General features: G+C 48.5%; 1 protein-coding gene across 5 annotated transcripts in view; it reads left to right on the top strand.

Moving 5' to 3' along the window:
• SETD5 (SET domain containing 5) overlaps window positions 1-27,790 on the top strand; it is an 83,279-nt gene that overhangs the window by 4,348 nt on the left and 51,141 nt on the right. Inside the window, exons 2-3 of one of the 5 annotated variants that reach the window (XM_090021658.1) lie at window positions 17,782-17,893; window positions 25,288-25,462. The exons of 2 other annotated variants lie outside the window; for them this stretch is intronic. In XM_090021658.1, coding sequence (XP_089877784.1) covers window positions 25,392-25,462 — 71 coding nt within the window. In that variant the 5' untranslated portion in view covers window positions 17,782-17,893; window positions 25,288-25,391. Of the gene's footprint in view, window positions 1-17,781; window positions 17,894-25,287; window positions 25,463-27,790 lie in introns of those variants that run through there. 2 more of the 5 variants (XM_090021657.1, XM_090021659.1) reach the window with 2 other exon arrangements.

Below are 27,790 nucleotides of genomic sequence, written 5' to 3'. Positions count from 1 at the left end.
AAGTGATCTTGCTAGGATGAGTTTTTAAGTCTGCAAGTCCGAGTATGTGCCGTAAAAGGATTGTGAACCACTTAATAAGTGTTGAACATACATTTAAATATACAGTATATGATATGGGTAATTGAAGACATGACAATTTCAGCTCCTCGGTCTTTGGATTTATTTTCCTTTAAATAAACATACTTTGTTAACAGCTCTTCCATTTGGTTTCCTTGATATGTTGAGTAAAAATCCTTGTGGTTATTAAGGCTGACATGGACTTTTAAAGTTCATGCTTGATTTGCATCAGTGGGACATGATAAGAGTTAGCTTCATAGCACCCTCTCTGCTCATGGTGTTTCCCCAGAGACCATTCTCTACATTTGGGTTTGTAGGAACAGCTGTATCTTGGCAGTGGGAAAATGATACTTTAAAGAAAAATTATTAAAATGTACAGAGTACTGGATGCTGCAAAAATAAAGTACCTTGAAATAGTGATCTACAACTTTTCACATCTTTGGTTGTCTTTTTTCCTGAGTAAAGTTGCTGTTTTTACCAGGATTTTGCTGCTTTTGTGGCAACTCTCCAATGTTCCTGCAGCAAATCATCTTAGCAGCAGCCCTTCTCCCTGCTGAGCAGGGAGAATGTGCAGTTCTCCTGGCCCCTTCCTGAGCTCACAAAAGGGGTGGGCCTTACAGAGCTGCTGAAATCACAGCTAAGGCCCACTGAGCATAGTGAGAAACAGGTTTTCAGCTGCTCCCAGTTTATTTTTTGCTATAATGTAGCAAAGATGATTAGCCTCTTGGAGGATGGGAACTTAAGTCTGGAAATTTTTGTTAATCCATTTTTCAGTTATTTTAAAAGTGGGGTTTTCCTGTGACTTAAGATGCCTGAATAAATTTTTCTTGGACTTTGCTGAATAGAGGAGACCAAGGCTGAAAAATTAGAGGCCCAAAGAAAGAATCTGCAGCAAATAAAAAAAGAAGTGACAGTGGAAGCCTACAAGTAACCTTAACGCTAGCTTGGCACTACAAATGCCATAAACTATCTACAGTGTTTCTGAGTTACCATGGTGGGAATCTAGAGTTCCAGCTTTTTGTGTTTTAAAATATTTAGATAAAATGGTCCACAACTACACTTTTCCATGTGCTTATATTTGAGAGAATGAAAATGTGGTGGGTGGGGGAGGAGAAACACCTTCTTGTGCATTTGTCTCTTGCGTTCAGCATGGTGAAAGGATGGGGTGAAGTAAAGAAAGAAGGATGTGGGGTTGCACCTGCCACTGGGAAAGGTATGTTTAGGAATCCTCATGAAGCTGAAGCATCGTGTAAGGAGACAAAATTGTTGAAGTGATCTTGTGGGTTGTGCCAAATCCATCTTTGTAAGTCGATAATCTAGCTGGGTCATATTCCTCCTGGAACAGAGGTGGTCTCTCCACTGTACCACCCTTGACCCATACCAGCTAGATTTCTGGCTTAAAAACAAAATCTCTTTTGGGTGAAGATAAAAGTGAGAAACCTCAGCCCGGAAAGAATTTTGAGTTTTTTTTAATGGAAAATGGCTTTACAGTGGAATGGCCTTGTTGCCTGAAAGTGTTTTTGTACCCGGAAGAGTACTCAAAGGGCACTGCACTATGCTTTGGCAGTAGGTAGTGCATTGGTCATAACGGCATGCTTCCTTCCTGCTAGTCCTGCAGAGTCCCTGCTGTCTGAGAGCAGGGCCGCCTCTTGCAGTCTTGCTGAGCCACCAGGCAGTCTTTCACCTCTTATAAGAGTGGTACAAGAAATGGTTTACAGTGCTACTATGCAGACTACTCGTGAATTCTGAAGTGAGCCAGTGTAGACTGCAGGGCAGTGATAGGAAGTGAATGAGACCATGCATTTTAATAAAAGTGTTCCCCTGGATGCTGCTGTACACAGTGGTGTTTTAGTTAAGGTGGAACTTGGCGATTTCTTGGCAATACAGAACAGCATAGTAGCAGGTTTTGCAGAGACCTTGTCACGATTGTGTATGACACTGGCATTGGGTTTTGGTTTTTTTTTATGTGGTGAATAAGCATCATTTTGGAAACTCTGAATGCCTTCAAGATTGACGTTTGAGTGTGTGGGTCAGGGAGCTTGTTGAAACCTGAAATGTGTTGCTCTTTAAGAATTTTTAGTCATTGGGGGTTTTGGTTTTTTTTTTTTTCCTATCGCCCAGTGCAGTGTTGGGGTGAGGAAATGCAAAAGAATCTGGTGGAATCTGACAAGCACGCTTCTACTTGGGTCCCACAGGGAGACGAGGTGGCTCTGCTTGAGGCCACGCCAGTATTGGGCAACGGGTAGGGAACATGTCTCCCGGTTCCACTGGGCTCTCACCCAGATTAATGGAAGAGTATGAGAGCTTTCTAGGGTCTAACATCTTTAATCTCCATGGCCCTTTGCCCAAGTCATTACTAAGGTGATAAGTGTCTTCCTTTTCTTTTGAAGGTACTGAGTTCAGATGCTTTTAAGATGGGTGGGATATATAGGAGTCGGTTCTGGTTGGATTTCCCTGACTTCTGGTCCTGGTCCTGGTCCTAGTCCAAGCTCTCATCATAGAATTAGTGGATATAAGGGTGGGAAGAGAGCAGGCTAGCCTGCCCGGTGTCTGATACTGTGTTAGGATTGAAGCGGCTCAGGGTCAGCGGCTGCCAGGAACTCCATGTTGGGCAGTTCACTTAATCTGCATCTCAGGGCTTGTCTGCACAGGGAAGTTAGTGTGCAATAAGCCAGGGCGTGAATTTACAGTGGACTGTTTACTCACTAGCTTCCCATCGGAGCTCTCGGTGCATGCTAGGGCCTCACTTCCTGTCTCTGATGCCAGGCGACAGCTGCCGGAGAGCACGCACATCCACGCACCCCTCCTGGCTGCGGCAGCTGCACTCTGCAGCTAGCTCCCTGCGTGCTGGGAAGGCCTTGCCTGCGGAAGGCCCTGCAGCCACCAGCAGAAGGCACAGACTTGTCTCCCCATGCCTCTGCTAGTGCTGGGTGCTGCTTGGCAGAGATGATTTTAATTCTGCTGGGGAAAAGTGGGTGCGGCCATGGGAGAAGCGCTGTGGGTGTGGATGTGCTCCTTGTTTTGCTGGCAGGCGAGGCTGAAAGGTGATGTGGCTTCAGAGAGGGGCAAGTTACTGTGATGAGCATGTCTAGGAGGGGAGCTGGTGTAAATCTGTGCTTCTGCTTGCTGTGCACTGCCTGCCCCTTATAGGTCAGCCCTTACTTCTCCTTTTACAGACTAGGGGACTTCCTTTCTCCCTGCTTGTCTGTTGATGTTGTAAGCTAATAGGAGCTTTTATACTGTCTAGATACATATTCATAAACGGGCATATCCTGTTCACTGGAGCCCTAATCACTGGCACCTTTCGGTGGTGGTGTGATACGGTTGCATGTAAATTGTTTCAACATAGCAAGCAATCTTTTATTTTTTTAAATATATCCTTAAGGAATGTAAGTACCCAGATTTACTAATTTATGCATCCCAGTCACACCACACAATCTGCATATACAAAGCAGTTTCTGTCCATTTCTCAGAAAATATATGATAGTAGGAAGTTGTAATGATGTTGCATTACTCCTGGAAAATGTATTACGAAATATCAGTTGTTATATTACACTGCTACCACATGATCTGCTTATCAATAGGTGGATAAAATATATTTTTGTGAGACTTTATTCATTCTTTCTTAGTTATTAGCAGATCCCCTCCATGCCAGTGACTCTCCTAGTCACTAGCATGGACTTGCTTGTGTAGTATCTAAGTGCTGTAGAAAGCTGAATGAATGGCTGAGACTGTCCTGCAATCTCACCATCAAAGTTATCCCTAGAAATGAAATAGCGAGAGTGCAGACTTTCGTAGCATTTAGGTAGCTGTGCCAGAGAGAATGTGTATGCAGAATCAATTTGGCTGCAGGAGGAGGGATCTTCCAACCTGATCCAGCCAGGAGAGTTGCATTAGAAATGTGTCTGGACCCAAGTCTAATTTGTGTAATGCAGTGAGTTGTAGCTGCTCAAGTTTAACATGGAGGGGTGCCCTATGTAGGCCACAGCTCCCGGCATGTAATGCTCCATACAGGCATCTCGGTCTCATTGCATGCTGGGATTTAGAGTCTTTTATAGCAGGATATAGCTTTTTGGCTGAAGAGCTGAACTCTGGAAGCACTTTGGCTGTTCTTGGGCTGGAATTCAGTTATTTGCAGCTTTAAGATGGTGTGTAAAGCTTCTAAATGGACTTGCACTATAACAGTTAATGTGAAGCATGTAGTATCACCTGTTACCACTGGAAAAGGCCCTTGATTGATTTTGATGGTGGATTTTTAATTGCTGCAGTTCTGTTGGGAGCCCCAAGTTAACTTGGTACAGTATGTTAGTCCAGTGGTCTCTCAAACCTGGGTCACGGCTACAGCTTGCCAGCTCGCCAGAAGTTGGAGCATCTCACTATAAAGGGCCTGTTGTTAGCGTGCTCTGCATCACAGGATGACATCTGAGGCAGAGGGCCCGGCTTACTTGGTTTCATGTTAGGTTTTTTCCCTGTAGTGTGGGTGATTGCAGAGTTTTAGTGCTGGGATAATGCAGATCTTGACAAGCAATAATTGAGGCTAGGGCTCTTTCTTCAGCTTGCCAGTGGCCCTCAGTGACAGATTCCACTGAATAGTGAGGACACTTTCTCATTTCTTTTTCCTCTCTCAGCAGTGTATAATGGTGTTTTTAGGAAGCGAGATGCTGATCGAGTTGCAGGGCAGCACTGAAACTATCCCTGTCACAAAATGTCATCAAACGCGCAAAGGAAATGCTAGAAAAACAGAAGTAGTTTTGCCTCTAACTTGATAATCCTAGATGTTTTAACCATGGCAGGTGTGCGACTTTGGGTTGATAGTAGCCTTTCTGTGTATCTGTGAAATGTCGTTTGTTGTCACTGTTAGAGGTGGTGGTGGTTGTTGCTTTTTTTTGTTTCCAAAGTGCTTTGGACACAGCACAAGTTTGTGACGAGCGCTAGAGATTTGAGAACAGAGGTGCCAGCAGCTGGAATGGGATCCAGCCTCTTGGTGAGGATGGTCCTTGATTACATTTTAATTGAAAGCCCTTCCTCTGTCAGTTGGAATGTACAGAAAGGTTTAAAAAATGTGGCGATGATAGTCCGCATCAACCATCATAAAAATGAGCAGAAGAATCAGTGCGTGGCCATAGGAAGGCTAAGGCACGGGAGTGCACTGTAGAGAGAAGGAGCTATTCCCCAAAATACCCTACCGTGAGCCTCTTTTTTCTTTAACTCGCATCTGCCAGCCTGATCTGCTCTCTGCTGCAGAGCTGACACCAAAAAAGGAAAGGGGCTCTTGAATAGGGGCTCTTGACATGGAAATCATCGTGATAAATGACCTTTGATACAGAAGCTTGGGACCCAGGGCTATGACTGGCAGGTCAGATCATGGTCCTCTGGAGAAGCTACTTTCTTTCAGTAAGAGCCCATTAGCTCTTAGCTGGTTCATGTGGGGGGGTTGGAGCTAAACAGGCCAAGAAATGAATCGTCGCAACTCGGCAGTGCCATTCTGATGTACCTCATCCATTTTCCCAGGTACTTGTTGGTGTGACTCATTTCTATGTAAACCTGAAAGAGCCAGTACAGCCTTTTGAAGCATTTCTGTTATTGTCAAAGTCTTCAGGAAAGACGGGAGCAAGCCAGTAAGTGGCTTCCATGTGTGTTCCAAAAGTGATGGAAATGTGTTGGGGGGGGTGGGGCACAAATGGCTTGCATCAGAAGAAGCTTGAGCAGGGGTGTGTGGTGTCACAGTGTGGGCACCACCATCACAGCCACACTGGCCAGGTAGGAGTGCCCTGTGCACCTTGTGCACAGCCAGACTGGAAAGGGCTGTGGTACGTGTGTGCGCGTCTGCCTCCATTAGGTTGTCTGATAAGCCTAAAGCAGACAGGAGGTCCTGGTCTGGCCACGGCCCTTCCTGGTCCAGCACTTCCCCCATGTTCCTCCTGGAAGCAGAGGTGGATGGAATGGGTCAACCTGCCCTGTGCTGCACCCCTGTCTGCGAGACGCCGTGCAGGGCCAGACCGAGAAGGGCTGCAGCTTGAGTGGGAGGGCACCCCTGTCTGCTTCAGGCCTCTTGCATAGCCCTGGGGGAGGCAGGAGCATGCACGTGTGCCGAAGACCTTCCCCATCCTGCTGCATGCAAGGCACGTGGGGCACTTTGACCTGGCTGCGGCAGCAGCACAGTAGTGCTTCTCAATTGGGCCCAGGGCCAGATTAACGCATAGGCAAGCTAGGCACGTGCCTAGGGCCCTCAGTGAAGAAGGGGCCCAGTTGTGCTTATTTTACATAGTATAGTTATTGTGTGAAAAACAGTAATATAAATATAGAGTATTAAGTAGGGGCCCATGAGTTTGTCTGCCTGGGGCCCACCAAAGGGTTAATCTGGTCCTGACCAGGGCACCTCCAGTTTCAAAGACGTTGTGGAGAGGTGCCCCGAATCAGAGAGGCTGAGAACTTCTAGGCTGGGAATCAGAAGTGCCTCGAGTAACCAGAGTTTTTGTAAGCTTCCATTAGCACTAAAAAGCTTAGGTTTAGGCCTTCTGCGTGTGAGTACAGCTGTACTGCTTCGAACGAATGCATTCAAAGTCTGGCTCGTTAAACCAGTTCAGAGTCTCTGTGTTGACAGCTTAAATCAGGGGTGGGCAAAATGCAGCCGGGCGTCCAGATGCAGCCTACCAGGCCATTGTATCCGGCCTGCGGGGACCCTAAAAAATTTAGAAAATTAATATTAATCTGCCCTGGGCTGCCTGTCGTGCGGCCCTCAATGGCTAGCCGAAACTCAGTAAACGGCCCTCTGCCCGAGGTAATTGCCTGCCCCTGCCTGAAACGACCTAGCTTGTATCCATAAATGACCAAGATAAGTCACTGGTTTATGCAGAGGTTAAATTGGTTTGAATGGACTGTTTCAGTTGCTGTGCCCAGTCCATCCACAGACTGGATCCAGCCTGTGGGTTCACACAGGGCTCAGAAATTTGGTGGTGAGGGGAGGTGGCAGTGTTAACTGCCACAGTTTCCTACCCCCTCTCCGCCCGCCACATTTTCAGACCTGCAGAGAACCCCATGTGCCAGATGACACAGTTGTGGGACAAATTTGGCCCTGAGGATAGGGATTGAGCGCCCCTGGACTGTTTAGTGGGTTATGGAAGCTGATTTCAAATCTGCTTTATTAAAGTACTGCGACTTGTCCTTGCCTGCTCCATAGTCGTTGGGATCTGGTGGATATGGTTTGCTAATTGCAGGTTTAGATTTGTGTCTGGGGTAATTGCAGGTTGCATGGTGAGACTTAAATGCACTGTGCCCCTCTCTGATGATAATACACCCTGTTCTTGCTTTTTATTTTGGAGCTCTTAACATGCTTTATTAGGTGGGTCAGTATCAGTGACCCAGTTTCACAAAAAGGGGAAACCAAGGCACAGAGGAAGAAGGGGCTTGCATGATGTCACCTTGGAAGTGGTATGGCAGAATGGGGTTTCTGGTTTCCTAGTCCAGTGCTTTATCCAATAGACCACACTGCCAGCTACTTGAATTCTGAAGATCTGCACAGATCCGTGCTGAAAAATGAAGGTTTTTATTATTGGCCTGGGTGAAGTTGATGCATTATGGAGCATTCACGCTAGCAACACTGTTGTGTTTGCATTCACTCTCCTGGCCACACATCGCAGGATAGTACGATGGTGCACGAGCACTGAGCCCTGGCAGTGACGATGCATGGCACAGCTGTTATGCACGAACGCTTTGCAGCAGTTGGCGAGCTGTGGGACACTGGTGGGAAAACCAGGCGTAATGCTAGCTGGTGTGCGGCTGTGGTGTGTGCCAGCACTGGAGTGCTCCGAGGGAGCAGAGGCAAAGAACTGTTATTTGTACTTGCATGCATTAAGTACAAAACTGCCTTGAGCAGGTTTGTAGGACGTTCCAGCTCATGAAGGATTCTTGCAGTAGAGTAATGGCATTATTTAGTAAGTCAAAATTCCCTAGTGACTGGCCCCTGTTTTAGAAAGCCCTCTCCTGTCTGGCAAGATTACGCGGGCTGACTAGGGTCTTGAGACTACTTTTCCCACAATGGGGAGGTGAATGCAGTAGGAAGGTAATGTGTGCGTGGAATTTGTTATCTAAGCCCTGTTTGGGGGATGCATCAGAAAAGGGAAGGGGAAACTAAACTTAGAAAATGCTGGCATGGAGGACTCGGGGAGGAAGGAGCTGGTGGCCTTTTTCTAGAATGCAGCCTCTGGTCTGTCTTAGTATCTGATGTCTCCTACTAGTTGTAACATGGTCACTTCTCCTTGCGCAGACTGCTCGTAATCCAAACCATCATATGTCTCCTTCCTGAATACAGTGAATAAATCTCTGGTGAAACCTGCCTGCACAAAGTGGTAACAGGCAGCTTGTCTCCCTAGGAGTGGAGTCTTACTTCTGAGTACACAGTGTCCATGACACTGCCAGTCTCGACTCTTTGTGTACTGCCTCTGGCTTTGGACCCTGGTCCATGTGCTCTTGTAGGAGAGGCTTCCAGCTGTTGTCAAGGCCTGGGCAGCCTGTGACATGGGCCTGGTCCCCTATCAAATGCATAAGTTCCTATTGTCTCTCCTTCCCTATTATATTGATATTGCGGTGCTGTGCACCAGAAGTCTGGGAATTCCCACATAAAGAACTGTTATGACTGGATGCGTAAAGGCTGAAAGGCCCCTCTGCTTTCAGAATTGAATGTAGCTCTTACTCAGGGAAAGCCCACGTGAAAAAAGTGTCATTTGCATCCGTTTCTGTCCCATCATCAAGTCCGCTCCTGCTACAGGATGGGAGCAAAGGGGGAGAAAGAGCTCTTTTTTAAAATACTTGAACTGCTTGGAATCATAAAATAAAACTTATGAATACTGTAGATAAATAGGTAATAAATTCAGAGTTGAAGTTTAAATCTTTGAAGTCCAGTAATCTCTGGAAATGGAAATGCATAGTTAAGATGACCTAAATAAAAGGAACTCGGAATGAAGATGATGCACTGAGAATAAATTGAAGTTTCTGAACAAACCTCAAAACCTGTAATAAATGTTAATCTCATCATCAACCAAGGACTACAGTATCTGTGTTGGTGAGCACAAAGGGTGGGCCTGGCTCAGAGTTTATGGAAAGATGCAGTTTCTCAATAGATTTATTCTTAAACCAGTTCTGCTTAATGTCTTTTTTTTACCAGGAGTCCAAAAGATATAAAATCTTTGCTGGGATAGTTTGCAGATGACAGATGAGAGGACTAATAATGCAGCTTACAGCTAAAGAAGACTCAGCTGCCTATTTAAATGGTCACAATCCCACAAAATGTGTATTAATTTATCCGGATGCCAAGTAGTGCATCTGGGAACAAGGAATGGGAGGCACTGTCCTGGAAAGCAGTAATTCAGGGAAGCGCTTGAGGGCGTTTGGAGATGACCACCCCAACGCCAGTGCTTTGGCTAAAAGAGCTAATGTGAGTGTTGGATATGTAGAAGGAGAATATGGAGTGGAAAGGGGATGATCTGGCTTCCGCACACAGCAGCAGTAGGAGTGTGCGCGCTGGCAGTTACCATGGAGCAGCTGGTGGGCTGTAAAGCCCCTCACTAATGTGTTTGTGTGCCCATCCCCAAGACAGATGTGGAAACACTGGAGAGAGTTCAAAGAGGGCCACAGAAGTGATCCAGGGGCTGGGAAAGCTTAGGGCTTAAGGAGCTCAACTTACTCATCTTCTTGCGGGGAAGGATGAGAGGTGCCTTGACTTTGGTGTGCAGGCAGTTGCAGTCAGCCAACGCTTCCGTGTGTGAGGGGTTTTTAGCTTTGCTGACAAAGGCGCAATAAGATCCTGTGGATGGAAACTGAAGTAAGAGAAGTCAAGTCATATCTTTATTAATTCATCTGTGTATAAAACCAGCTGTAAACCCTGCCCCTTTTCAAATGAGCAGCTCAAACCTCCATCCAGAAGTGACAAGCTTTGTTCTCTGGCCATTTAAGCTGTTCTGAGCACCCCGGCAGGTGAGAGAGGCCTATCTGTGAAACAGCCATTGTATTCATGTGGCAGCTTTTCCAACTTCCTGGTCTCCGCAGTAAGAGCTTGTAGACCTCTTTCACTGATGTATAAAAGTCAGATATGAAAAATAACGTATCTCAAAATTGGCATGAGTGGTAGACACAGTTATGTCTGTAGTCTCACAAGTTGGGGTTTCTTTTTCATTTTAACCTCAGCTGTGAATTTTCTGATTTTCCAGCACTGATTTTATAGCTACAGAGCTACCCCTAAGTGCTCTAATATTTTCTTTCAATTCAGCTGAACAGGTGTTTTCTTGCCTGTGAATTTTCTTGTATTTGGCCCAGTGCTGAAGACCTGTGCAAAGGCAGGGTCCGCTGCACGCAGAACTGTTTGGTGGCATCTCCCTGGCTTTTGGGCAGCAGTTTCCTGCAGAGCTTTGGAGTCTGTAGGCTCCTTTGCCTTATGCTCCATTTGCAGATTTGTACAGGCCATACCTGCACCTTCCACTCTCGTCATCCCTTTACCTGTTGTTTGGCCCGATGCCGACTGAGTATCTGTGCTTTGCAGGCTGCCTTGGCCTCAAGTGCCTCTGAGCATCTGTGGCGTTCCCATGTAGCCCTTAGGAGCAGTTACCTCTTGCAGCCATTCTTTCTCCTCTCATGATTCCCCTGTTCTTTCCCCTTTGTCATTTTTGGTGTTGGCTAACTGGCAGGCCTCCCTGCTTTGCCTTCATCCATCTTCCTGCCTGGTTTCCGTCTCAACTGCTGTAGACACCCCTGAGTTCTGAGGGAGGAAGGCCTCTCACCTGTGACCCTGAGAAGTTCAGTAATTGGGGAATGTGTGGTGGCTCCAGCCTTACTCCAAGTGCGTGAGGGTCTGTGATTCTGTGTCGGCTTTGGAGCACTCAAGTGATGCGCAGCGTTGCTTTGTGGTGCTTACTCAGTGCTGGCTCCTCGACTAGGAAGCAAGGAAGGGAAGGACTTCAGTAATTGTCCTCTGACAAAGATGGGATTCTGCAGAAGGAAGCTGTGATTTGCACATTGAACCTTCCTTGGAAAATCTTAGTTGTTGCTTCTGTAGGAAAGGCATTGTTTAGAAACGGAGTTTCCTTGTTGCACTGCTGAAGGCATTCCTGGAGTATGTGGGGGTAGAAGAAATCAAAGGCTGGATCAGGGGTCAGCACCGTTTTGGGGCAGTGCCAAAAACACGAGCAACCTCAACTTGTAAGAAGTTGGCATGCCAGGGGAGGGCATCAGAGGAGCTGCGCGGGGCCTGATCCTTGTTGCAGCAGTGCAGCCCTGGCCCGTTTCCCCACCGTCTGCCCATTCCTGGGGTTACCTACCCCTGGGCTAGGACACTTGGGGAGCAGCACTGGAACCTGTGCATGGCAACACCTTCCGTGCCTGATGTAGCCCCTGCTGCTAGCAGCCTTCCCTGTGTAAATGTGCAGGAGGCATTCCCAAAGAGCAACCCAGAAAAGGGCTGGGATGGCTTGGAGGAGACCTACTAGCCAGGAAACTGAGGCAAGGATAGAGCAGCAGAAAGCCCCTGGTTTCACAGTACAAGCTGGGGGAGGAAGAGAGAAAACAGCTCTCGCATTCCAGCAGCCTGGGCGGGTGAGCGGCGAGGTGAAGCCCCAGTGCAGGGTCCAGGGCCTGGGGTCAACGCTGAGGGGATTGTGGCCTGCAGCAGTGCCAGGGGGCCGGGTTCACCACAGCAGTGTTCCCAGGGCTGTGGTGACAGCCTCTTCCTTGTTTTTTTTCAGCTTGTGATGTGTGGGTTTGGTCTTGTGACTAGCAAATGCATAACGGGCTTTCCCAGCTGTGTTGCCCTAAGTGTAGGAAGTGGCTGGAAGTGCTTCAGTGTCGCCCGTGTCTGGGAAAGCAGGTCATGGAGGTCTGTCATAGGATCTTCGTGAAGCGGGGATGCATCAGGGCACTGCAAGGATCTGAACTTTGTGAAGCCTGGCAGCATGCTGGCAGGTCTCCCCAAGACTTGCTACCCAGGAGGAGTTCACTGGTTGCTGTCATTTCTAGGCCATTGCAGACGTCTGCAGCGTGCCCCCAAATATTTGTCGTCATCGCTGCGCACTGCAGCATGCCGAGGCTTCTTGGCTGGCCCCGCTGGAGATGTCTTGGAGAAGTTGGGATGCAGCAGAAATGTCTGAGTATAGCCGAGATCAACATCTATTTCTCATTATTTGGGGGTTTTGGAAAGGTTTGTTTTAATAACCTCTCCTCTTGCTGACAAATGGTGGAGCTGCGGGCCGCAGACCACACAGGCTCCTGCGGACCGGCCATTTCCAGATGCTCTGGGTGGGGGAGGGTCAGCTCCGGCTGCTAATGGAAAGCGAGACGGAACCGTAACTTTGGAGTGGCTGCCGCTGCTCCATAATTGCCGCACTGTGTTGTGTTGCCATGGTTCCCTGCGCGGCTCTGCATGGTTTCCTGGTTTCTGAGCGTGGGGCGGTCACTCCCCGGCAGCAGAGCTGCTCTGCATGTTTGGGGAGTTCAGACTTGCACTGGCAGGAAAGTGGTTACAGGGAGATCCAGAGTTTGGCTTTCCCGATTTGCAGAGTAGCTGCATTTGGCCCCGTCTGCCCCCGAGCTGCGTCTCGGGGCGCTCCAGCGTGGCGGGTGGACTTTGCTGGCCTTTTCCTATGACGTGATCCCTCTTTGTCTTTCGAGCAGCGCTCAGAAGCGAGAGGCGGCTGACCCGGGGATCCCCGCAGTCGAGCTGGGGTGCGGGCCGGGGCTTGGCTTCAGAGCGTTGTGATCAGATCCTCGTCTGTGTTGCCATCTGCATGGGCTCTGAATAGCTCTGGCGCAGACCTTGTTCCCAGGGTTGCATCATCTCTGGGAGAATGGCCAGGTCCGGAGCCCGAGCACAAAGCCTTTCTGAAGCAGATGAAGCTTATTCTGTCTCTGGAGTATCTCTTCCCCTTCCTGCTGGCCTTTCCGCAGGATTCCTGAGACAGACTTGTTCTGAGAGCCTCTCACCAAGTCAGCTGCCTTCTCCCAGCTGCTTCCTGCACACCTGGCTGATGCAATGTCTGCTTTGAAACCTGCTGGAATCGGCTCCGGCGCGGTTTTGTTTGCCCTTGCGGGGAGTGGCTGTCACGTGGGGGCCGGAAATAGGCCTATAAAGGGCACACCGCCAGTCTGACCGTCGGGAGCCCTTGCAGGGAAATCCTTCTCGGCCTTCCCCGCTGCAGCTCCTGGGGTGTTCGGAGCCGGTGAATTCTGCCGATCCTGGTTCTATGGTCAGCAGCTTCCTGCGACTCTGCGTGGACTACTGCTTGGGCTCTCCTGGGAATCGTAATGCTGCTAAAGTTTGAATTACATCCTGGCTATTGCCTTCTCTAGCTGTTTCCCTCTACTTACAAGTGGCAGAGGGGTTTTGTTTGCTTTTCTTTCTTTCCTGAAAGATTTCCAATGTGGTGGCTGCACCAAGTTTTCCCCCTACAGCTCCACGTTCTCTTTTGCCTGGCAGTCTTTTTAACCTAGGGCTTGTCTCTACAGGAAAGTCGTACCAGTCATACCGGTACAGGCCTCCCATGTGAACACCCTTGTACTCAACAGCAGTGACGTGTTTTTTCAGACGCCCTAAGCTATAAACCAGTGCTACTCGGGCCATGGCTCCTGAGCCACAAGTGGTCCTTCAGCTCGTCGCTGGCGGCTCTTTCCAGGGAATGCTATTAGAGCATTTTTCCTGCATTCCCTGCTCTCTAATTGCAGGCGTTGTGTTTTATCAAACGGTGTCAATAAAACTTGGCCTTTTATTTTCAGTTGTTTAGAACAAGCCTGTAGACACATTTAGTAAACTATAAAACCACTTTTTTGTTCTGGCTCTTTGGTTACCACTGACTCTTCATATGCGTCTTAAGCCAGATTGGGCTGAGTGTTGCTGAGCTAGCCCCGAAGTAGCAGTTTCATGACGGAATAGGCACGTCCACATGAGGAGTTAAACCAGTATAGCCATGTCAGTTTAATTTCACACCTTCTGTTACACCGGGGTGATGTTCCCCTGCAGGCAGGCCTCTTCACAAATTTAACCCTTAGCTTGCTCTTAGCTTTAGAATAATACCAAAATGTTTTAAATCTGTGTTTTCTTGCTCTTGTGACTCATTGAAGCATCTGATGGTCTGGGAAGAAAGAAGGACAGAACTATAGAGAAGAGAGACGTATTAGTTTATCCCTCTGCCTGAAAAATGCTTTTTTTCTACTGTTGCCCCCAAGTCAGTATTCTTAGACTTAAAAGGCGAGAGATGGTTCTCTTGGTTTGGTTGGGCTTTTGGCAGTTTGTCTACCTTGGGCATTTGATAATATGTTGTGCACATTTGGGCCCGTAGTCAGTTTTGCTTGCATGGTCAATCAGTTTTCGCTCTAGTTGCGGGGAGCCTTTCAGCAAGAGCACAGATACTCCCCTGCAATCACAGGGACATGTAGATTGACAAAGGCATGCTGGCAGATGTGGCTCCTGAAACTACTTTTAACTGACTTCCAAGTTGAAAAGACCCTTCTTACATGTATCTGGCAGTTGACCACTCTGCCGCATCCCTTTGGTGACTATGTGATTTGTGTTCAGAGGAGGCGGCAGTATAATCCCCTGGCTTTAGCACAGGAGTGGGTCAAGTGTCTGTAACCATGGCTCAGCCTCCTAATTAGGCATGTGGGTCCAAACGAGTTTCTTCACTTTCGTGTTTGACCTTCATAGACGGAACAAGAGTTGCGCTTCACCAGTCTGCGTGGAGGATTAACATTATGAAGCGCTAGCACGTATCCACATGTCCAAGCCCATGTCCTCTCAACACCCATCTTACTGTGAGAGTTCCCTTGATTTCTACCGAGTCTCATCCTGTCCTTGCTCACTCAGAGTGACAAAAAACACGGTAACAGTTCTGGCCTCAGCTGAGTGTCTCCTTGCCTCCCCTTTACATTGGTACCATTTGCCTGAACACTTCTTTGTTATGGGTTTCACAGTTCTGTATGTTCAGCATCTTGATATTTCCATCTAGCTTATTTTTGTTGCTCTTACACACCATCCAGAAATGTACAGAGTGTTTTTCAGGGCAGGTGGAAGGCAGGTCTTTTGGGCAGAAGACACTGTAATCTGGATACCGTGCAGAAGTTGGAAGCAAGGGCCCTGCAGTGGCTGTGCAGTTAATCGGTTTGGGTGGCACGTCTCCCATGTTTCCCCAGGTGTTCAGGATCAACCTGGAGGTCCCCAGGCCTGGGTGCAGCACTCCAGCTGGGCTCGCTTCAGTGCTGTGTTTGGAAGGATTCTTGCCTCCCTGCTTTGTGACACGGCTTTTGCATGCATCCCGACACTATATTGGGGTTTTTTGCTACAGAGACAGTTGTCAAACTCCTGTCTGGTTGGCAGGGAAGAAGCGGGGCAACGACCCCTGTGTCATTTTTTGGGTTGAGACTGCTCTGGGGGGCACACTGGTGGCCTTCACCCTGCCCATAACAGCTTGCTCACCTCTCTGGAAACAGATCTGCGCTATTGGTAATTTGGTGTCTCCATCTATGATTCCTTAGTCTCTTAGCGTTCCTTCATCTTGGGTTTCTCTCTCCTGAGCAGAATGTATATTGTGGGGGGAAATAATGTGGAAGTAGTAGCTGCCTTTTTCCAAGTTGTCTCTGTTATTTTCATGCGTCCAATCTTGAGATCAGTGGTTCTCAGCCTTTTTAGACTGAAGGCACCTGTTCATAGGCTTGAGGCACCCTTGGAAAATGCCAACTCTTATTTTTCACTGTTTGTATTTTTTTGAAAAATAATAGAGCAGTTCTCTTTTTGCAAAGAACTTAGAACGGCCACAACAGGTCAGAACCCTATGGAGTCCTGTTTGAAACCTCTGGGTTATCTTGTCAATCATGTTTGTACACCTACTCTCTGCAGTGCCCCCAAAAGGGTCTCAAGGAGCCCCAAGATGCTACAGCACCCTGCCCTAGATTCCTCTGTATTATAAAGTATTAGTTACTTTTTATTTTAAGGGTGTAAGCAGCCCCCCCCCTCCCCGCCCCCCGGCCCCGGGTTATTCACAGATTATGAATCTGGAAGGAGCCATTGTGCTCATCTAGTTTAATCTACTGCACAACATCAACCATAGGGTCTGCTCAGAATAATTCCTGTGTGGGTTACAGCAGAGGTGTAAAACAAAACCAAAAAATATCCAATCTTGCTTTAAAAGTTTCCATTGATGAAAGTCCACTGCAACCCTGTCCAATTTATACCCGACTTCTAGTCTGAGCGTGTGAGCAAACTGGCACATTGCACAGTGTGAAAACAGCTGTAGATCAGCTGATCTATCATAACTGTCTTTACATCCACTCCATCCTGTGCTCTAGCTTCTATTTACCGTGGGATAGAGCAGGCCTGCAAAGTATTGACTGTTGCATGGCTCCACCCGGAACCTGGTATCATCTGTTCATCTTTCCACCTCAAGAATGGGTGCAGTTTCAACATCCTGCCATTGAAGCCACTGGACATTGTAATGTCTTTGTCTACTAGACTGAAAAGCCCGAGCAATATCTGTTCCACGTTAAGCTAATTTCGTAACCTGTTTTATTAAGCTAAACTGAATGAGTTCCTTCAGTCTCTCCGATTCTTGAATGATCATCATGGCTCTTCTGTGAGTCCTTCCCCAGATATTAACAGCCTCAAGGTGCAAATGCAGCGTTCCAGTAGTGGTTGTACCCGTGCACAGTACAGAGGTAAAGCTCCCATTCTCCTAGTCATTAATCTCTGTTCATGTCTCCAGTGGTTATATGCTAGCCCAGTTGGCCGCAGCCTCTCACTGGAAGCAGTAGGATCAGCTCCCTATCCTCCATGACCCGTAGATCTTCAAAGTTGCTGCTTTCAATGGTAGTTCTTCAGATTGAAACCTAGATGTGGCTATAGGTCACCATATTAAAAATGTATTGTTCACTTGAGCTCAGGTTACTGAGCAGTCCAGAACTGTCTGTGTCAGTGATCTGTTGTCTTTATTATTTATCTGTCCCCCAGTTTTTGTGTTACCGGTAAATTGTCAGCAACGATTTTGTTTTCTTCCATATGATTGATGAAAATGTTAACTAGCATGGAGCTGATAATTCTAGCAGCAATTCTAGGCATTACTAGATACCCATATGCTTGCCACTTTGCGAGTTTTTAATTCGTTTAATATACCATGTTCATTTTTTATCATTTTAGTTGCTTAATCAAAATGTAGTGTGATACCAAGTCAAATGCCTTGCAGAAGTCTGTCACATTAACATCTTTCTCTTTATAAACCAAACTGATAATCTCATTAAAAAAGATCTTAAGCAAGTTTGACAAAATCTATTTTCCGTAAACCCACATTGTTTGGCTTTAATTACAAAGAACTAGAAGATACTATCATTCATTAGTTATCTGCATTAACTGTTTGCTCCCTTCATTTAGCTTTTCAAAGATTACTTGGCCAGCAACCGACTCACACAACACCCAGTGTTCCCTTCCTTCCCCACTTAGTATATATTCATTTATGGAACTTGTTTTGTTCTCAGGCCTTCAGTCGGTTTCAATCCAGTATGAATTCAGTTTCATGACACAGCATCAGGTGCTTTAAAAAAATCCAAATAAGCTAACAGCTATGGCTTTCCCTTCATCCCCTGGCTTTTACAAACTATCAAAAATGTAATAGAATTTGTCTATCAAGATTTATTTTTACAAATCACAATCTTACGCTCCCACGCTAGTAGCTGTTAATACTTTTTTTGTCTGTTTTTCAGTCCTCTGCATACTACCTGACGTCCTCGCTGAAATGTACACACTGAGTTTTTCATGTCCCCAGACTGGGGGGAGATTTTCTACATCTTAATAACTGCTCTAGAAGATGCTAAGGTTTGTGGTTGTTCGCATTATCTCTGTGAATGAATTCCAGAGTCTTAGGCCAGTGGTTGAGTGTGCTTTCCTACTTTGGGATTGATAGTTCCATGTTCCCATCAGTTTCTAGTTCATATGCACAGTTACAGTCCTAGAGGTGAGGCAGTCTCTAGGACGTAGGCCTCATCCACACACACAGCTTGCACTGATTTAACTGAAAAGTATTCTTAATTGATCTAGTCGAACTGGTGGGAACCCAGGTGTAAATATGTTTAAAAACAGCTTACATCTGGAGAAATCCATTTAGAATAATGGGGGTAACTGTGAAGGTTTCAGTCATTTTCCAAGTGACTCTAACTTGATTTAAGCTACTTGTAAATACATGGCCCCCTGAGCATGCACAAACTTAACTGAGCTGATTTATTAGGCTGACTTTGGCATGATCTCATGCTAGCTGTATTAGTCGACAAGCCTTGTTGCTTCGAGACATGCTGAGGACTAGAGGCTCTGGCTTGACTACATGAGTTAGGAAATCGTTATATTGCTGAGGTGTTACGTTCCAAGCAGGCTGGTATTTTAAACCAGGTAGGGATGTCTTAAGGTTAACATTTTCACCTCTGTGCTCAGTGCCCTAATTAAGCTTGAGCACCATAACATGTATCACAGCGCCCATGTACAGCGGCACAGGGCAAAGGTTGGGGCCCAGCCTGCGCAGAGAAGGATTTCTCGTAGCCCAGTGGTTCTCAGCTGGGATGCCGCTGCGCTAGGTAGAACTGGCCTGTGCACCACCTCCTTTGTGAGGCACGTCAGAGCTGACCAGGCAGTGTGGCAGCAGAAGCCGCGTGCCTGCCTGCTTACTGGAAGGTGGCAGGTGGGGCGTTCTCGCTGCTCAGGCTGGCTCCGCTGAGCCTCCTGGAAACAGGCGTGTGAGACGTTTCCATCTGCCCCATGCACCTCTGTTTCCTGGAGACGCCAGGCAGGATCAGCTTGCAAAGGGCTGCAACAAGAGCATGCTGCTGCCACAGCTGCTTCCCTATTGCTGTGAATATCTGCCCCTCTGGTAGGCTGTGGTGCCAGCTGTCTACGGGTAGATTTGCTGGTCTGTGAATGAGAGCTGATGACTTGGGGCAGGAAACGGTCTTTATGACCTATACTGTACCCAGAGCAGGGGGGTCCTGGTCAGTTATTGGGGCTGATAGGCTCTATTGCAATACACGAGTACTACCATGTCATGATCAGTCCCTCAATACAAGTAGGACAGGTCTCCAATAAATAGGGGACTCGGTGGTGAGTCCAGAGCCAGCCGTGGACACCAGTCTAGGATCGACACGTCCCACTGCAGACATGGCAAATAGTTCTGGGAAGGAGGAGTGGATCCTGGTGTGGTCGAGTCACAGCTCTTTCCCTTCCTCTTGCTCATCTCTCTGCCTCGATAGTGATGCTGGTTTGCTCAGTGATCACCATCTTGCTACACACAAGGGGTTCTTGTAGAGATGCTTTGTTGGAGAACTTGAGTAGGGAAAGGCCAGTGTAGAGTCCAGCAACAGGAGTCTCTTTCTGTCCAACTTGCGTGTGACCTACTTAAAGCCTACCTCTCTGGGTTGTGTCCTGGGACACTTCTGGTGCCAATTTCTTAAGCCTTGACTAGGATTTAAGTGTATTTTTAGCAGGTATTATTCTAACTAACACACCCTAGGCTTCAGCTTGGCTGGTTTAGCATGTATTAAAATCTGCGTTACCTTTATAGAACATTAGCTAACAGCATCTACCCCACTCATCTTTGAATCCGAGTCCAGATAAACCAGTATGGTCTTGGTTTGAAGGAGTGCTCTCTCCTGTTCGTGATTTCAACAGTGATGGGCATGCAGGGTACAGAGGATTTCAGCTCTGGGTGTGAGAGCGAGTGGTTGGCAGTAATGGGAAGTCAGGGGTCTCAGTACTATCATGACTGGCTTACAAAGCTGAGTTGCGCCATGCTAAAAGCAAGGTAGAGAGTTTAGATACCACATTCACAGAAACAACAACTATTTGAGTTGGCCCCATATTAACCGGTTAGGTTCTTTGTTGCCTCGTGGTTTTCACACGCACGGTGTGATGAATCCAGTAATCTTTGTGCTGTGCTCTGCTGTCCAGCAGACACTTCTTGTAATGAGGAGTGCCAGGAGAAGTGGTTCCTTTGGGTCTGGGGGTCTGCAGACTGCTCAACGATATTTTGTTCTGTGCCGGTGTACTTGATGGGGGGAGCATGTCTCCGGGGTAACGTTGTTTGGGGTAACTTTAAAGTTCAGCAAATGTGACTGTCCACGAGACCTGCCCCTGGAAGTCCGCTAGTAGCATGTTCAGGGAGCAAAGGTTGTGAGCCCACGTCTGCCTTCCGCAGTACTTTTAGCAGTGGCTAATGCTTTTCAGGGGTAGTCCCAAGGAGAGCGCATCGTAGTAATACGTCCTGAGGTGACACAGCCAGACATGATGCTGTAAGAACTGTGTTCAGGAGAAGTAGCTGAGGCCACCTGCTCCAAGGCAGCTGAGAGCAGAATTGCAAGTTGTTGCTGCTGCGGGATCCAGGATCTCCAGCGGACAGTGTGGTCCTGCAGAGAATGCCATTAGCAAATTGAGCAGATGCTCTGGCAATTGAGGTACACCCCTTGTATCTTCATTCTCTTCCACTCTCTGTAGATTCTCATGCCACATGTCCATTGCTGTAGTAGCAGTGCCCTGAGCATCTGGACCAGGGTCTCCCAAAGTGTGGCCCATGGCCAAACGTGGCAGCAAGCCCTTTTGATGTAGCCTAGTAGCTCTTTTTTGAACAGTTAAAGCAAAGTGTGGCCTCCAGGCTAAATGCAGTCCTCAAGCCCCTTTGATGCAGTACTGTCCCTTTGAAATGGTTTGTCAGGAGTGAAACTTTGGGACCCTCTGATCAAAACTCATCTGTCAGCTGACTTCATCAGTTTACCTTGCTTCACTCTGGCCCAGATTAGGGCTAGGCCTTCAAGTCTGGAGAATATTATCACATGGGCTTAGCATATAGAGGAGATGAATATCATTTGCTTTCTGGCAGTATTGCAGCCCGTGAGATCTCAACATGTACATATGGAAGAGGAAGGGTTACAGTACAGACCGTTCTGAGGCTTACTGCTCTGCTTTCTCGGCTGTCCTGTACTGGAGGGACTAGCTGCTGCACAGTGGTTTTGCTAATTCCAAACGGCCGTATATGCAAGCTTTATTGTCACGGTGATGTGGATAAAACCAGCAGTTAGCACTGGCGTCTGTGGCAGGGAAAGTGAGAGACGACAGTTCAGCCCCTGTGTCATCCCTCCATCTGGATTTGTGCTGTGCAGTTGCCCCAGTGCCATTTCTTGGTAGCACAGAAGATTAATTATTCTCTTCTCTGCAGTCCATGTGATGTGATGGAGAAAGCTTTCTGCAGGGTGCCCTCTGAGCAGGGGAGGGGCCCGCCCCCGTCTGAGGGAAAACAGAGATTGGCTGGAGCCCTGTGCAGATGAGGAAAGACGTGTTGGATTCAAAGGGTTGTCGATAGGATGAGACCAGACTGAGCAGAAGAGAAATCCATACCCCTGAACAGATCTTGTTCTGAGGGAGGAGCCATCTCTCCCTTCTAGTGTGGTGCAGTTCTTCCGTTCTTTACGTTAACGGTTTGCCTGTCCTCTTTCCCTGCTCTGCAGACCACATGCAGCCCCCAAGACTGCCACTGCCCTCGCATCTTCAGCTCCATGCGCTTTCTCCCTCAATTCCTGGCACCTCTTCTCCAGCCATCTCCACCTTGCGCCATTGCCTGCTCCTGCCCCTGGTACCTTCCTCTTGGGTGGGGGAGTGTCTCTGGGTCCTCCCTCCCTCCTGCAGCTCCTGCTCCCTGCCAGCCTGCTGGGGGAGAGGGCAGCCGGGTGGGGCACCACAGCAGTGCGGTGTTGGGCAGCATGCTCTGGGGAGCACTGGCACAGAGGTTAGGGCTTCGCATCCCCAGGCCAATATAAAGATGGATTCTCCAGAGGGGAGAGTTTGCTGCTGGGTATTTGAAGAGTGCTGGTGGGAGGAATGCGTCATGTGAAGAATGAGTTGGGACCTGTTGCAGTCGCACCAAAATTTCTAATAATTTACTGCAGGTTCTGGGTGTATTGGGTCCCTAAGCCACACTGCAAATCTCTCATCGTGTTGGTTTAAAATAGCAAAGGGGTTATGATCTGCTTTTATAACATGTCTGCGTCTGAGCGCTGACTGCAGTCTGTGGACAAGACTAGGCACCAGCAATCCCAGCAGCAGTATTAGGAAGAACTGAACAGCGGGCTTCTGCCTCCAAAAGGGCTGTGAGGCGATCACATACTCCTGCTGTGGAGAATGTTTCACCTTCTTAGCCCTGGCCTGTGTACAGGGAGCAGCTTCCATGAAGCAGGACATTGATGATGTCAGCAGTCATAGAGTTCATAGATATTAGGGCTGGAAGGGACCTCTCAAGATCATCGGGTCCAACCCCCTGCCCCAGGGGCAGGAACTCAGCTGGGGTCAAAGGATCCGTCATTAGGTGCTAGGTAGGAAGTAGACATCACCCCTTCTCAGCTTCTGTGCGATACCTGCATGGTACGATCTGGGTGAAGGACCCATCTTTTATTTGTCCTACAAAGAACCTAGTACATATGTCACCTCCTCATGACTACAGACTGTGTCAGGGATGCTGGGTCAGTTGGGTCCCTGGTACTGGAGACCAAAAAAGAAAGGGGAGAATGACTTGGCACACGGGGAAGGCACATTGCTCCTTTGTTGGGCTATCCAGTAGACAGTGGCGTCTGTCCTCAGGTCAGCAAGCTGCTTGTACCAGGTTCCAGACCTTCCTCAGGCATTTTTCTAGGCTGTGGCTTTCTGGTAGTCCCTATAGCCTAGTGTTGAAGAGGAATCACTCAATGCAACAGGCACCAGAAAGACTGACAGCGCGGGCGGTAAAGTGTGCTGGTACTCTACAAGCCACGGCCTTCGTAGCTGACATCATTTTCATTTTTGGTGCTGTATTTCCCCTTTGCTGGATGAGAATATAGCAACAGCAGCATCGCTGTGGGTCACAGCTTTTGAGCCTGCCTTTTCTGAGGCACTGGGAGGATCAGTGCAAATCCTGGTAGTTGACTTCACTCTGTCTGCAGTCTTGGCATAAGCTGTTTGGCCTCACTTAGGTAGAAACTGAACTGCAGTGGAAGTTCTCCTCTTTGAAAAGGAGGATGTATTTAGCAGCGAAAACAGTGAGATTTTTGGAGAGGAGGTGAGATGAGACCAGTTGCCAGTCTCTAAGGTTGAACCAGCGTAGCCAATGGAACTGGGAACCTCCTTTTCTGTCCTGTCTTAAGGGTAATATCTCCCTTCTGGCTCCTAAGTTTTAAAAAAAAAAATCACACCAGTAGCAGAAGAACCAGGCCAGAGGGGCATTTCCTACGGTTCCAGTTCTGAAAGGCTCGTTTCCCCAGATGCCCAGCTGGCCTCTGTGATGGGGCTGCTTGTTAGCTGGCTGCCTGTTTGCCTTTCTTAGCTGCCTCCCCTTCCCCTCCTTTCTAAGGCTGTTTGGTCCATTTCCCTGTGACGTGGCATGGCATTACCATGGGCTGCTAAGTGTTGGAGAGAAGCCAGGTCTCTGCTATGCTATGCCTCTACCCTTTATCCCACTGTAAGGATGCCTGTCGCAGGGTGTCGCTTGAGCAGAGGTGGATCCATGTGGAAGTGCTGCGGTTGGGCAGAAGGGAAAGGTTTCCCCAGACCCAGAGAGAGACGGCCTCAAGCCTAAGACTTAAAGGATCCTGAACACTGAGTTTCAAGTCCCACATGCTGACACCAGCATTTTCTGTCCTTTCCTTCCCCTCTCAGACTCGGTCAGGGCTCTCTGCTTAAGTGGCAGACTTGCCCGTTATCGTCAGACCAGCTCACCGAGAGGAACCACGCTTTGCCTGCACCTGTCACTACCGGGTTGCGCTTTGTCCATCGGCCTTTCCACAGCCCAGGAGTGTTTGCTGACTACCTGGCAGGATGGCACCACAGCAGAGGCGCCAGTGAGCAAGTGTGACTGTACCTGGACGGGCAGCTGGTGTGGACCAGCAGTTGCCAAGCCCTAAAGAATTCCCCGGGGCTTCAGTCCCCACGTACTCGGAGGAACTGGTTATCTTTCATTTGAAAGAATTTAAGGCTTTCCTTCCAGAGAAGGGGATCTGCTGTTGAGAGCAGATTGCCCTAGCCCTCCCAGTACTTTCCTTTGATTCCACGCCACGGTCTGTGCTTGCATTCAGTGAAATGCAGCAGCGCCGCACACTTCCTTAGGCTTGCATCAATTAAAGCTAGACCAGGAGCGGGAATGTCTCTCTGGTTCCCCATAGTCCTCTGCTGTTTGGTTTTTGTCTCCTTCCAGTGCCCTTGCCGGCTTCATGCATGGCTCTGTTAGAGGTGTAGGTGCTGCCTACAACTTCCTCGAGTGATAACTTTCACGTCCTCAGGTGTGTTTGCCCACGCAGGCATTGACCCTTCCCTCCCTGTTGTGCAGTATTGTCCTTTCGGAAGTGTAGCGTTTCCACCAATTTTACTTGAATTTGCTGCAAAAACCTGGGTCCTGGCGCAGTGACTCTAGGGCCTAGGCCTGGGTTTTCCCGTCCATGGTCTGTCTGGCGGTGCGGTTTCTCCATGGCACTCTGCAGAGTGCGGCCCGCAGCTGCGCTCGCTCCTGGAGTGATACGACTGTGACTCACCCTCTTGTTCTGAAAGGAGCCAATGGGGCCACGGTGTTTCTCGTTCAACGGGCCTATCAGGACATGATGTGATGTCTGACGTGGCTTGGCTGCTGGGAGTTGTAAGATGGGATTCAGGAAGCTTATGGCTCCCTGCATCATTCCTCTCTCTCTCCAGTGAGCCACACAGATTTTGGGGGCTGGCCTCTCGTCGAGAGCAGCCTCAGTGGCCTGTTTGCAGATTATTCTTGCATTATGAGTACGTGACCCCAGTGCACATGCAGCAAATGTAGGTATAATTTGAGCACAAATCAGGCTTCTGGCTGCTCTTTACTGTGCTCCCTTCTCTCTGGGAATGGGATTTGTTGGGGGTGGTGGGGAGGTTCATGAAAGGCTGTGGCAAGAGACAACAGCTGTTACTAATCAGGTGCAAAAAGAAAGAACAGATTGACTGTGTTAATCGGTGCTAAGCCTAGTTTGGGGAAGTAGCATTATTGGCCTGTAGGCAAAGCAGCTCATTTCAGGTTATGACAGGGCCGTACAGGGTACTTGAACAAGAAGCAGAGGTGACGGTGCATCTTACTGGGTAGAAAGCGGCTTGCTTTCCTTGTGCCTAAGGTGCCAGAGGAAGGTGTGTCAGGGAAGCCACACGTGTACGCCAGACTAACAGAAATGCAACACGCTGTTCCCTCCCCACCCCGGCAGGTTTCCCCATGTCCGTGACGTGTTGGCCGAGGCTCTGCGGCTCCTCTCCGCCCTTGGAGCGGCTGGTCGCTACCCTTTGGACTCCGTGATCCCTGACGGACGTCATGAGCATTGCAATCCCTCTGGGAGTCACCACACCAGATACATCCTACTCAGATATGGCTGCAGGATCTGAGTAAGTGCCGCATCCCCTGCGTATGCGCTAGTACGGGGGCTTCTCAGGCTCCGCATGTTTGGCCCGATCAGGATCAAGGGAACAGATGAGGAAGCAGTCAGAGGAAGTGGGGGGTCATAAGGTCTCGAGCACTTCTAGCCAGAGTTGTTCCGAAAGCTAGATTATGCCTTCTCCCCCGAGCAGGCGTCAGGAAGAGCATCCTTGTGGGAAATCCTCAAGCGTCCCCTTCACAGGAACCTGGGTATGGGAGCTGACTTTCTCACCGTGGTGAGATCTCTGCACAGTGTTGGCGGGACTTTGCATCTCTTGACTCTGATTAACAGGTGTCTGCTAAAATTCTTAACCCCCGCAGAATTTTTTCCCTCCTCTTTAAAAGTCCCTGTTCCATGGTGTTGTCGGCTCAGTGACTATGATGCTCTTTCCCAGAGGGGTGGGTGCGTGAAGTGTTTCCTTTACGCCTCTAGTTTTTTTTCCTTGAATCTTTCAAGAGAGTCCTGAGATCACATCACCTCTCTCCCCGAATTCGCCCATTTGTTTCTGGCTGTTTTTCCCAATACCTTCTGTCCAGGATTCTCACATCCTAGTTTTGCATCTTCCAGTGCAAGACAGGACTCTTCTAATTCTGCTGGCTTGACCCATAAGAGCATGGTGTTATGGTGTGGGCTAGTGCGTTTCCCCCACATCTGACTGCTCCCCTTAAGTTCTATTATGGTGTGTCAAAATGCTCTGCCCTGAGGACCATGTTGATCCTGCTCTTAGCCTTGGTCTGTGTCCATCTGTGTTGGGCATCCTTTTCTTTTTGTGCCATTTTGTCCCTTGTCTAGTGGTTCTTAGGATGAGCATTTTTCACTGGTGACCTAACATCTGATTGCTGCTCTGCTTAGGCCTCAGAAGGCATCTGAATCCTGGGCTGGTCTTTAATTGCTAGCCATGTAACCATCAGCACCTCTTGTCCCAATGCCTCCTGCCTTTACTGTCAAGAGCTTCAAACTGTCTGTGGCAGGTGAATGTTGCTATCATGCAGTCATTGTGTTCTCTGCCTGAGAATTAGCCACGGTAGGCAGGCACTTACTAGCCAGGGCGAGTTAGATCTGGCTACGTAGATTATTTTGAGCACTGACACCTCAGGAAAAAGTGTCTCTAGGCTTTTTGCAAGGCCAGTGCCTCCTTCCTGACAGGGGAGACTTTGGTATCTTCAGTATGTGACCGTGCTGGAGCACTTTGAAAGAGACCTTTTCAAAACAAGCCCAAGTTGCCTCCAGTTGCTGTGTGCGACAGTCTTGGAGTGATGCCACCTGGCAGGATAGTTTCACCCCAAAGCGTTTTGCACCCTCAAACCTTGAAACTCTCCAGATCTTGGCACCTGGTGTTGGCAGTAGCTTATTGGATGAAGCATTGCCTTTGAATAATATACATCAGCCAGAGGCATGGAAGGCAAGTGGACTCTTACTGATGAAGCCTTCGAGGTCAGGCAGCTCTGTGTAGCTTGGGCCTTTAGCATCCTCTTTCCTTCAGCTTTAGCAAGCAGGGAGAAGTCCCGAGCAGCAGGGTGACTGTTTCAGGATCTCTAAAGTTTCAACGGTTACTTCCCCCTCGTCCTATGTTGGGAGCTGTTGAAGCTCAGCATGTCAGCGTTTTGTGTCCCACCACTGAAGGCAGTGGGAGGGGGTGGTCTGCACTGGAGCCTCTTGCACTAAAGATCTTGATGCATCATTAATGCTGCCTGAAGTGGTGTCAGTGCTCCCTGCCCAGCCTTGCTTTGTGTTCTGTTGCTTGGGAGGTACGTAAGGTGGTAGGTTAGGCTGAGGACAGATTCTGTTTGTCTGTCTGGTTTTCGGAGACTGAAGGAGCCGGACTGAGTTGGAGTATGGGCCAGTGCCGGCATCCTGAGGAGGTGTGAGCAAAAAGGACCAACAGGGCTGCATCAGCTGGTGAAGATGCGACAGACTCTGCACGTGCTCTGAGGAGAAATACAGCCTTCCCCAGGACATGACCCGCTCTGTCTTTTCTCTTCAAACAGCAGAGACAGCTAACTATGATGAAGACTATTCATGCTTATAATGTCATGTCCCAGATCCTGAGCTACGGCATAATGAAAGGTTTGCTAGTCTGGGCCTTCAGCCCTTTGCGTCTTGGTCTGTAGCTCCTCCATGACCAAATGGCAGGTCAGGTTTCAGAGAAAGGCTTCTGCTTGGCCCAAGTTCCTCCCCCACCACAAGCTAGGAGTTCACACTGGGCAAACCTAAATGCAGCAGAAGTCTCAAAGACTAACTGCAGCATCTACAAGGGAGAGGCTGGTGTCCTGGGCAGTGTGGCTCAAGCCCCAAG

Source organism: Crocodylus siamensis, chromosome 11 (assembly GCF_052110815.1).
Source record: "Crocodylus siamensis isolate JL-2025a chromosome 11, ASM5211081v1, whole genome shotgun sequence".
In the NCBI taxonomy this organism is placed as follows: Eukaryota; Metazoa; Chordata; order Crocodylia; family Crocodylidae; genus Crocodylus; species Crocodylus siamensis.
Note: the sequence above shows the minus strand (reverse complement) of the source record. Positions and strands in the feature narration are given on the sequence as shown.